The sequence below is a fragment of the Choloepus didactylus genome, chromosome 9, assembly GCF_015220235.1.
Source record: "Choloepus didactylus isolate mChoDid1 chromosome 9, mChoDid1.pri, whole genome shotgun sequence".
Lineage (NCBI taxonomy): Eukaryota > Metazoa > Chordata > Mammalia > Pilosa > Megalonychidae > Choloepus > Choloepus didactylus.
In genome coordinates this window covers 128750886-128763195 of record NC_051315.1, presented here as the reverse complement: position 1 = coordinate 128763195, position 12310 = coordinate 128750886, and the positions used below count along the sequence as shown (strand labels likewise).

At 46.5% G+C, this 12310-nt stretch overlaps 1 protein-coding gene across 1 annotated transcript in view; it reads right to left on the bottom strand.

Annotated features, from left to right (window-relative positions):
• AGAP1 (ArfGAP with GTPase domain, ankyrin repeat and PH domain 1) overlaps window positions 1-12310 on the bottom strand; it is a 434418-nt gene that overhangs the window by 384458 nt on the left and 37650 nt on the right. Inside the window, 2 exon segments of the mRNA XM_037850014.1 lie at window positions 8654-8665; window positions 9389-9476. Coding sequence (XP_037705942.1) covers window positions 8654-8665; window positions 9389-9476 — 100 coding nt within the window.

Below are 12310 nucleotides of genomic sequence, written 5' to 3'. Positions count from 1 at the left end.
AGTCAGGCTCTAGTACTGTGAGATTTCCCTAACAAGATTAGAAACCAACAGTGTTGTCGGAAGAAGATGGCAGCATAGAGAGGAGTGGAAGCTAGTTAGTCGCCTGGAACAACTAATAAACAACCAGGAACAACTTGCAAATAATCTGGAATAACTACTGAGGGACAAACATGACTACCCACACATCATATACCAACCTGGACTGGGAGGAATGCCCAAGATCGCAGCATAAAATCTTTAAGTAAAAACTGCGGACCCGAGCCAAGAGCCCCTCCCCCCACAGCCCAAACTGCAGTCTTGCGGTGCTAGAGAGCAGCACCCTCCAAGCAAGAGAATACAGCTCAGCCCAGCTCCAACTAAAGTTTTAATTAACAAACATGGACTGCTCAATACAAGCGAAGAATCTCCAACTAGCAGAGAGAGGCTTTTGGTGACGACTTACCTTGGAGATCCGGAGGACCTCTTTGGGAATAGGGGGAGCCCAGAGGACTAGGTGCTATCTCTGGCTGATGGGTGAAACAGGGTGGCCATGGATTGGCCCTGAAGGGGGGATTTCTGTCCCTTTTTTGGCTCAGTGGAGAAAGCCTCAGCCACTTTCAGTTTCCAGCACTCTGACCCAGACAAGGGTGGAGACAGCACAGGCAGAGAGACTATTCAAATGCAAATGATATCTCCCCAGGGGGTGTATCTTCCCTAAGAGGAAAAAGGCAGTGCCCAGCCCTACTACTCGCCCTCCATTCAGAACCAGACCCCAGAGCCTGGGGGAAAGCAGTGATGGGCCACAACTCCTTACACCAGTCTGGAGCTGCAGGCTGACAGGCACCACCTGCTGGGCAGAAAAGCACAGTGGCTTGAGGCTTCACAGGGTGTGTCAATCTTCTAAGACACACCCTCAGGGGGACCTGATACTACTGCCTCCTTCTGAGACCTGAGCCCGTTCTGGTCTGGGAAAACCTGATTTGGGTAACCAAGGAAACCAGATGCCTAGACAACAGAAAACTACAACCTACACTAAGAAAAACGAAGTTATGGCCCAGTCAAAGGAACAAACTTACACTTCAACTGAGATATAGGAATTGAAACAGCTAATGCTAAATCAATTGAGAAAGTTCAGGGAAGATATGGCAAAAGAGATGAAGCATATAATGAAAACACTGGGTGTACATAAGGTAGAAATTGAAAGTTCAAAAAACCAATTGGCAGAATCCATGGCAATAAAAGGCACAACACAAGAGATGAAAGACACAATGGAGACATACAACAGCAGATCTCAAGGGGCAGAAGAAAACACTCAGGAACTGAAGAACAAAACACCTGAAAGCCTACACAAAAAAAAAACAGACAGAGAAAACAATAGAAAAATATGAGCAACGTCTCCAGGAATTGAATGACAACACAAAATGCAAGAATGTGCATGTCATGGGTGACCCAGAAGGAGAAGAGAAGGGAAAAGGAGCAGAAGTAATAATAGAGGAAATAATCAATGAAAATTTCCCATCTCTTATGAAAGACATAAAATTACAGATCTAAGAAGCGCAGAGTACCACAAACAGAACAGATCTGAACAGGCTTATGCCAAGACACTTAATAATCAGATTACCAAACATCAAAGATAAAGAGAGAATCCTGAAAGTAGCAAGAGAAAAGTGATCCATCACATACAAAGGAAGCTTGATATGACTATGTGCAAATTTCTCAATAGAAACCATGGAGGCAAGAAGGAAGTGATGTGATATATTGAATACTGAAAGAGAAAAACCACCAACCAAGAATCTTATATCCGACAAAACTGTCCTTCAAATATGAGGAAGAGCTTAAAATATTCTCTGACAAGCAGACAATGACAGAGTTTGTCAACAAGATTACCTGCTCTACAGACAGAAAGGAAAAGACAGGAGTGAGAGGTTTGGAACACAAATTTGGGAGATAGTAGCACAGCAATGTGTAAGTACACTGAACAAAGATGACTGTGAGTATGGTTGAGAAAGAGGAAGGTTAGGACCATGTGGGACACCAGAAGGAAAGAGGAAAGATAAAACTGGGACTGTATAACTCAAGTTATATATAGGATGCTCAACAATTGTGATAAAAGGTACAAATATGTTTTCATATAAGGGAGAACAAATGTCCACATTGCAAGGCGTTAAAAATAGGGTGGGATTGGGGGGAAAATACAATCAATGCAAACCAGAGACTATAATGAACAGAAACATTGTATCATGCTTCCTTTAATGTAACAAAGGCAATATACCAAAGCTAAATGCATATGGGGAGGGGGGGCATAGGGGAAAGGTATGGGACTCTTGGCATTGGTGATGTTGTCCGACTCTTTATTCTACTTTGGTTTAATGCTATCTTTCCTTCTGTCGCTTCCTAGCTGTCATGTTTTTTTTTCCCTCTCTTTTTTTTTCTCTCTACCTTCTTTGACTCTTCCTCCTTCTTTGTGGAAGAAATGGAGATGTCCTTATATAGACAGTGGTGATCGTGGTGGATACATAAATATGTGACTACACAGGGAACCACTGATTGTTTACTTAGGACAGAATGTATGGTGTGTGAACAGAACCATCCAAAAAAATGGGTTGATGAAGAAACCTTGAGGGCACTATATTGTGTGAAATAAGACAGATACATGAGGACAAATGTTGCAGGGTCTCACTGATATGAACTAGTTATAATATGTAAACTCATAGACATGAAATATAAGTTACCAGGATACAGAACGAGGCTAAAGAATGGGGAGAGGTTGCTTATTATGAACACAATGTTCAACTAGGGTGAACTTAAATGTTGGGAAGTGGACAGAGGTGATGGTAGTACGTTGTGAGAATAACTAACAGTGCTGAATGGTGTGTAGTGGTGGTGGAAAGGGTAAGCTCAGAGTCATGTATGTAACCAGAAGGAAAGCTGGTGGTTAAAAGATGGGAATGTATAAAACAGTGGATCTTGGGGTGGATAATGTCCATGATTAACTGTACAAAATTAGAAATCTCTCTCATGAACTAGAGCAAATGTATGAAACTATAACTAGAAGTTAATAATAGAGGCATATAGGAAAAAAAATATGCCTACCGCAAACTATATACTACAGTTAGTAGTATTTTATCATTCTTTCATCAATAGTAACAAATGTACTATACCAATACTATGAGTCAATAATGGAGGGGGGGCATGGTTAAGGGTATGGGAGGATTTGAGTTTCCTTTTTTTGCCTTTATTTCTTTTCTGGAGTAATGAAAATATTCTAAAAATAGAAAAAAAATTAATTGTGGTGATGGATGCACAGCTGTATAATGGTACTGTGGGCAACCGATTATATACTTTGGATCCTTGGATAATTGTATGGTTTGTGAACAATATCAATTAAAAAAAAATGAAAAAATAAAAAAGCATGCCTTCCACACATATAATTTGACTCATCAATACTTCTATATTTCATATTTATATTTATAGGAATATGCTGTGTTATTCTTTTCAAAAGAAAATTTATTTGGAAAAAAAACAGTAATTTTGAAAAACTGGCCAAAAATGAAAACAAGTTTCCTAATACTCCAGTTTCAAGCATTAGAGTCTTAATTTAAAAACTGGACAATAACAGTAGGATTATATAATTATCATTGTAGAAAAATACCCAAAAATGATTTTTTAAATGATTTCTCTTCTGAAAAACTCCTTAAAAAGAAAAAAAAAAAACTGTTCAGGCAACTCTTTGACAGTTGTTTTGTTTCTTAATTGTAAAGGAAAAATACCAACTCCTTCTGACTGCCAGAAACAGACATCAGCAGAGTAACAAAATCATTTAAACTCCCTGACAGACCCTAACATGGTTTGCAGGAGATACTCATGCCACTGACTTTTTAAATAGCGTGATCTGCACCCACTGTCTCCACTTCCTTAATTTCTACCTTTCATTCTTCAATCCAACGAAACCTAATTTCGTTCCAACTGCTCCAGGGAACTGTTCTCACCAAGGCTGCCAAGTCTAATAGTCTTTGGGCTGTCAAACTCAATAACCGCTTTTTGATTTTCAAACTCCGTTACAGCTCTTGGCTTGTCCCCACCAAGCTTCCGGGCTTCCTCGCTGGCATGACCTTCTTGCCCTCTTTTCTGGCGGACAGCTCACCTGCAGCCCACCCTCCCCAACTCTTGCCTGCCCTTGATCATGGGCCACCTGCCCCCAAAATATCAAGACTGCAATACAAACAATTCCACACAAAATGATTGCAATCAGATAGACATAAAGTTACTTGAAATCAGGGTTGCCAGGTTAAATAAGCACATGCCATATTTGGGAATTAATTTTACTAAAGAAGTATTGTTTATCTGCAATTCAAATTTGCCTGGACTTCCTGTATTTTAATTTGTTAAATCTGGCAGCTGCACCTGAAATATGTTTCCCTGCCCGGAGCAACGCTTTAATATTCAAGAAGATGGCAGGTGTTAACAAAGCTGATGGATGATTCAACGTTAGGAAAATGGCCAAGGGAATGTGGAAAGGAAGAGGAATCAAAACGGGTGCATGGGTAACTGAGTGCTTCCTGGAGTGGGGATTCTGATCACCAGGGAAACTGAGAGGCAAGAATTATAACTAGGCTCACCTTGGCCAAGGAAAGGTTTTCGCATGACCCAGGCCAAAGCTATCATCCCCATCATCACCATGACGGAACTTCTCCATCAGTGACAGTTACAATGTAGCAAGGACAGCGCAGTGTGCCCGGCCCTGGGAGAGGGCAGCGGGGCTCGGCGCCAGGCCAGGCCGGGGGCTGAATCCCAGGAGACTGCTCCGAGAATTGAATGAAACAGGAAAGTATCTGGCTGGACGCAGCAAGCACCTAGTAAATACTAGTCATCATCATCATTAGTATCATCATCGTTGTCCCATTTTTCAGATGAGAACACGGAGACTCTGAGAGGTTAAGAAGCCTCTGACTAGCAGGCAGCCCTGCACCGCGGTCATTTCCGCGTTCACCACGGCGCGTGCCTCATTCCTGCACCCCATGCACACAGCTGGGACCTCTCCATTTCAGCAACGACCACGCCAGGCTATATGGTTGTGGTTTTTCGTTCTTGTCTCTCTCACGATGCTACAAACTCATGCAGAGTGGGAACAACTCTTTTGACTCTGCCTCTCTACCTTTGACAGTCCTGATCGACACAGAGCAGGTGCGTAAAAAATAACTATCAAAGAAACATGCCTGTCCATCCCACAGCCCAAGACAAAGGTGACCACAGTGTCGAGGATTTACGTGCGTTTTGGTCTAGATCTATGAAAGAGGAGGGATGATTCAGACTTCGGGATCGGAGACAAGCACTGGAGACGGGAACGTCCTGTCACACCAGACGCAGCCACGGAACAAGCATCTTCTGCTCCCACGCCAGTGCAGCCGGCCCTCGGATGGAAAAGCAAGACGGCAGAGCCCAGCTGGGCCCCGGCACAAGGGCCACCAGGGTTTACCCAAACTGGGGGTCGAGGCAGTGAGGTCTCAGAGCGAGCACTCACTTCTGAAACTCAAGAACTCTCTGGAACAGCACAACCTCCTGACCTGCAAGGGGTAAAATGTCTCAGGGCTGGTCCACCTCATACTGGACAACCTGGGTTTCTTTCTCTTTTCTTTGTTTTTGCAGAGAGAGAGTTACCAACCGAAAAAAAAACTGAATGGTGATCACATGCAGTCCGTGGCAGGGAAGGCAGGATGTGGAGTGAATATTAAACACCAAAACTCATGAAGGGAACTCAAATTACATGCTCAAAACCTCACTCACAACTCTAATTAGCAGCCATTAATAGGGCACTCCTAGAAAAAGAGTAATTTTCATCTGATTCTCTTTACTGAAAGCAAATGACAGCTGTGAAATTTTTGTCAGAGGTGTGAAGGTCACATTTCAGTCATCTAATCTTTGAGAAGTTCCTGACACCAGCAGGGCTCCCAAAAGTATTGGGAAGGAAGTGATGGGGCAACTTCACGAGTTCTAATCCAGAACATACTCACGCGCATAATGATATCCTACCTGGAGAGCATGTTTACAGATGCACACATGCGCATGATAAAAGGATATCTGCCTCAACAAAACCTTCACTTTTGATTCCTGTCACGGATCACAGGCTCCCTGCTCAGTTCCCTACTTCTGCACTAATTCGCTAATTTAAAAAGCACACGTGATGAGAGCCTTTCCTCATCTGAATCACATGTGCAAAATGATCTGAATCTTGTGAATCAGCTCTCTTTGCCTCAACAAAAAATACATCACATAATTAAAACACAACAGAGGTTATCCTCTGAAATTAAGCTAAAACCTATCTGATAAAAAGTGCAGAGGAATAAAGGCTAGAGATTGTCCTGCACCGGAGGTTCTTCTACTGGGAGACAACTCTCCAGAACCCAGGAGAGCCCTTCCCACCCATCCCACGAGTTGGAATAACACTAAAGGATATTTACACATTTTATTTAATCAACCACCTGGAGATATGAAGAAGAGCAGAAAAGTGCCAATGAGTTATCTAAACAGGCAGGACAGACAGACACACAAGTGTCAACCTGTCCTTCACACAGAGCGGCTACTGCGTATGGCTGCGAGGCAGCTGCTCACTCCAGCAGTTATAAAAGAGGAGGATAAACTGGAAGGTGACAATAACAACAGGAACCGGCAGAGATCACAGAAGCCCCTGACAAGCCCAGTGCCCTCAACCTGGCAGCTACGGTGTCACTGCCGGCCCCGCTCTAACTGCATCTGGGTGACAGGTGAGGCCACGCTGGCTCCCACTGGCTCCACCTACCTCCTGCTCACCTGGGGACAACTGGAGCCTCTACCTGCCACAGCCCTGGGCGACCACTCGGTAAATTATATTCCAACCCCAGAACATTTACATGAAGGCTCTCAATTTAGAAAGTTCAGGTTAATTCATCACCTTGAGCTCCTCCCCTCTCCAGCTCCAGGCTCTCCCACCATGAGTGAGAATTTCAGTAAGGCAAGACGGTGGCTTTGGGAAAGGCCCAGCTTTTCTCATTCATCTTCTTTCAGAAGGATGTGCAGTTTCCTCCTGCTATTGTTGGCAGACTCCCCCAGGTACGGGGACAGAAGTGGAAACTGCTCCTGGGGCTGTTAAGGGAGGCATGGACCCTTCTCCATTCCAGGCAGGGGCAGGCCCCTGGGAAACAAGGAGTTGCTGGGGCCGGGGGCTCCCGAGCATGAGGCCACCCCTGAATCCACCAACTGGTACCCCAGGAAGCCCTGGGCCCCATGTGCTGGGCACACCTGGGAGGACAGCCACTCTCAGCTCAGGTCATCACCTGGGCCTGGAGCCAAATGGCAGGGGAGCAGGTGGAGAGAGGGAGCCCGAGGTGGGAGACGAGACCCTCCTGAGCCCGGGGGCAGGGGGCCCCACTGAGGGGAAACCGATATTTCCCCTTTGCTGACAAAGAAAGGGATATACTTTCATGTCCTGGTGTATGATGCTACCCTTCAAAGTAACATTTAAAAAACCCTATGGACAGTAAAAGGTGTTACTTGAAAAAAATCAAAGAAGTGAGGGCTGTCAGTTATCATGGTTGAGGGTGTCCCACTGGGTGCAATTTTTACTTTTGAAATGTGAATATTCAGGATAAATCCCTTTCTGTTAATCAAAACAGGAGGGCCCGAGGCGCCTGGCAAAGGACTCAGGCCCAGGTATTAGCGAACAAACTGTCAAGGCTGAGAGGAAAACAGCAGAAGCTGCAAAAACAAAATAACAGCACAGGGAGAGAGGCTCCAGGCCACCAGCGCCAGCACCTGGGCCCCATCGGGAGTGGCTGGAGCAGGAAACCAGGGGCCGAGATGGAGGGTCTGGGGTCTCAGACCGACCGGCCGGAGGGCTCAAGGGCACCAAGGCAGGCAGACCTGGACGAGGCGGTCATTTCACTTGCAGCTGGGTAACCAGCCCCCGGCTAGTAGCTGCCCTTAACTCACACCATGGCCAGCCCTGAGGGACAACGAGGAAACCCGAGAGAAAAGCTCGGAAGGACTCTCTATGTGCAATCAAAACTGTGGTGGTTAAAAATCCACTCTCAGATATAAAGGAGCAAATACTACACCAGAGCAACCCTGGGGCAGATCCCAAAAGATCAAGGGGGAAACAAACCCATTCTCTCTTCTCCAAATCATGCAATTTCCTACAATCCAGACATGTTTCTTTGGCGAGCCACGCTTTTTTCTCAGTTATTCCCGCATACGAGAAGCCTCCATTTTTAACCTCTAAAGGTCCTAAATCATTTCAGTACTGAAAATGAAAAGAGTCAGCCTTTCCCTGATGTGGCCACTAGGACGCTTGTACACCCAGACAGCAAAATTCTCACAGTAAATTAACAGCAGAACCCAAAGAAGAGGCCAGCACCGAATTCCGGCCTTTTCCAGGTGGTTACACGGCACCAAGACAAGAGTTAAATGCTACAACAGGTGTTACAGGAAACATGGGAAGCTACTTATGACTACTGCTAAGGAGACATCTAAGGGACAAAACAGAGTGAGATGGTTTTTTAACTTAAAAAAAAAAAAGATAAAATGAAGCAAAACAGGATGAGACACAGAACAAGGAAGGGAACACTACAGTACAGAGTTGTGTCTCCTTCTCTCTCTTCAAAACAAGACAAGCTCTGCCATGAAGAAAATGTATAGTTACCTGCGTCCATATCTGCAAAGAATGGAACAGCCAGTAAGAAAAAGAAGGAACCAGAAATTCAGTGTCTCAGAGTTGGGATTTAAAAAGGTTATATGGAGAGAAAATATAATTTAGAAAATTTCCTGCGAACTAAGTCATGACTAGGGGACACAGGAGCTTAAATGTTTTCCTACCATTACTGTCATAATTTTATTTAAAGTAAAAAATAAAACATGGATATGTTAACTGAAAAAGCAAAACCCTAATGGCAAAAGAAACATCTTATTCACATGCAAAATGATTATTAAATGTTTCTAATACAATCTAAGAGGGGAAATACACTCAACCGCGTGGTGACGGCAATCTGAAAATCTGATTATCTAGAAAAGCTGTTATCTATGACAATGTAATATTATGTACAAATTCTGTATAAACTCAATATCCGGATCAGGGAAATGTCTGACAATATTTAAAAGAGTAACTGGATTAACATTTGAAAGGGTATAGAACCATGACATAACAAACAAATTCAACAGCATTTCACGGTTCTACTCTATTGCTCCAAATGCCAAAGTGAATATAATTGGTTTGCTAAAAAATACTACAGAAGAAGCAATCTACTTAAGGATTTTTTCCTGCTTTGTGTTTTTTATTGCTTTCTTGACACACAATATATCAAAGTAAGGATTTAGGATACGCTAAGGAGAAGTTTTAAGAACTGGAGAGCAGGCTGGCCAGGGCGTGCGGACGGCCTACCTTCGGGAGACTCCTCCTGCACGTACGTGCCCGTCAGGTAGCGGTGCACCAGGGCGGACTTGCCACTGGCCAGGTTACCCACAATGCCCTGGAACAAAGAAACAGACACACCTCAGTGCAGGTGAACCACTGTTGGAACAACTGCAACAGAGGGAGGTTAAAGTAGACAGCAACCCTGAAAACAAACCATACGCAAGCACCGGCGAGATGGCCCCAAAGCGTCTCATCAAGCTAAGTATCGAACAACACCTCCACCTCCACGACCACCTCACGCTCTCATCCGTCAACAGCGCGGCATCCTCTCAGACAACCGGCCAGCCGGTTACATCCGAGAAGGGCCACTGAGCCCACCGGGCCACAGGTGGTACACACCACCTTCAGTACCCCGTGCAAGGCACTAGGTAAAATCGGGTCACTTGGAATATGATGGCATTGCAGAGAAACAAGGAGATAATAAGGACATTCCGATGTGTTCCATTGAGAAAAGGTGAATTTGCGGTAGGATTTTGGAGCACTTGGGGGCAGGGTGGGGGTGCAAAGCTCGCCCCAAGCCAGGCAGCCCACCCAGGAGGGCGGGGTGGTCTGCGAGCGCCTGACGGCCTCCCTTCCTTCTGGCACGGCAGAGTTGTCATGGATGCAAACGCCAGCACCCTAGCAGCCATGTTGCCCTCACATGGCTTTCTTCAGGAAAAGTGTCCTGCAACCCAGGTGACGTACCTGGGCTGCAGGTGGGCTGGGCCCTCTGCCTTGGCTTGTCTTCCCCCCACTCAGTCTTCTTCAGGAAGCTGCTTATAAAAATCTCTTTCTCCTGTATTTTAATCTTGATCTCCCCCTGGAACTCTCCTATTTGAATGTGAGCATGATCAAATGAATTTAGTAAAAGAGAGGGAGGGAGGAGGACAGAGAGAGAGACGCCCAGCCTAGACGCGCCTCCTGCCTCCCCTTCCCCACCGGGCAGCCCTCACAATAGCGCTTGTGCTCTCCCTATTTCCGCATTTTAACCTTCCTCCCGCCCCTCTCCAAACAACCTCAAGTTCTGATGCTTGTTGCTGCAAGGAACCCGCCCGGAATGACCAAGGACTTCCATCTGGAAACCACTTGCCTTTGTCCTGCCCCTACTGTCCCCACGGCTGGCACCTGCTGACGTCCTCTTCGTCTTCCTCCCTGGCTCCCTCTTGGCCCACATGGGCTCCCCCCTCCCTCCACCCGTCCCTGACACCCGGAGGCCCCCACGGGCTCCTCCCCAACATCACTGGCTCCCCTCCGTTTCTCACATCTGCATCCTGCCGATTCCCAACCCTCATCCTCCAGCCCTCAGACGTCCCCACCCAACTCCCGCAAGAACTAAACGCGTTCCTCGGATGCGGCCTTGTGCCACCTACAGCGGCTTGGGACTCAGTGTCCAAACCTCAGCCCACGACACCCCACGCCGGCCCTGGCCATCGGACCAGGACCTGGAGGCTATCCTGTGGCCACCCCGAAGTCACAGAGCCCCTTTCCCCCCAAGTCTCTCTCCCTCCTATCAGTGCGGCCTCAGCATTACCTGCTGGATCACCAGAGCGGCCTTTACCTGCCTCCTACCAAGTGCCCCCCTCCACCCCTAACATTCCAGAGGGAGTCTCTGCTACTGCCAAGGTAAAAATGGTATGGGGAGGACAATGGCTCTAAATCTCTGCACTTTTCAGTTCTGAGCCCCAACTAATGCCTGGTAAACACTAGACTGATGGGTGGGTGGGTGGAAGGACTAAATCCCTTGTAGCTGGTGAAGTAGATGACGATGCCAACAACTAGAAAAACAAACACAGGGAAGAATATCCCTGGCATGAGACTGTGGGAAACAGGTTCTACCCTGTAGGTTTTACTTTAACATCCATCCCCTTCTCTTTCCAGGGCCCAGTGCAGGGAATGGCTGAGCAACATCACATCCCAAGAGTCCGCCTTTCACTTAATCTTGACCTCACCCGTTCTCACTCTTCAGTCAGTGAACTTACTAAAACCCATGGCCTCCCTTCTCCTTCCCTCACCCGCAGTCACAGCCGTCTAGCCTCTCCGCCTCCCTCTCCTTGCTTGGCCTTGGTGCAGCAGCCCCTACCCAGCCCAACAGGCCTCGCTGTCTGCACACGCCAAGGCCTTTCCCCCTCGGTCGCTCCCTGAGATGACCCCGCACCCACGGGCCAGTGTCAGTTCAGATGTCACCTCCTCCAGGAAGCCTCCCTAACGCCCAAGTCCTTGGTCTCTGCTCACAGGCCGACTCGTGACTGAACACCAGTTTACACTCACCCGCACACGGGCCGCTCTCTGACACTGACCACTCCTGAAGGGCAGGGACAGCGCCACACGTGGGTTTGAGGCAGACAATGTGGACAGATCCCCAGCAAAGTCGCTTCCCTCCTGCCTCGACACGTGTTCTTTTTACCTCGGGCCTCTACAGTCTGAGAATTTCTACCTATTAATTACTCTTTTGCTCAGGGGCACCTGCTGTTTGTCAGCTTCATGCTGAGAAAAATCCAAAACAGTATGTCACAGAATTAAATTTTTAATTAAGATTAGTTTCTCCTTCCTGAGGATGAAAATGCTCAAAATCAAATATTCTGCAGTCTTTGCTTGCACAACATAGTGATATTCCTTATTTTTAGATGTGAATGAAGAATTAGCTTAACCCTTAGAAGGATAAAAATCAGTCGATCTTGGGGTTGGGGTGGGAAGGTTTTTTCCCGGGCTTGAACGGCCAGCTCATGGACCCTCATATCTGGACATCATTTTAATTTGAAACACTGGCAGGAATGGACAACTGACAGTGTGGGGAGGAGGTCAGGCAGGGATTGAACTGCTTTTTAAGCTGGACAGCTCCCCTAGAATACAAGGAGCTCTACTGGAGGAGCGGCGGAGAGTGGAATCATCAGCATCGCGGGGACAGGAGGA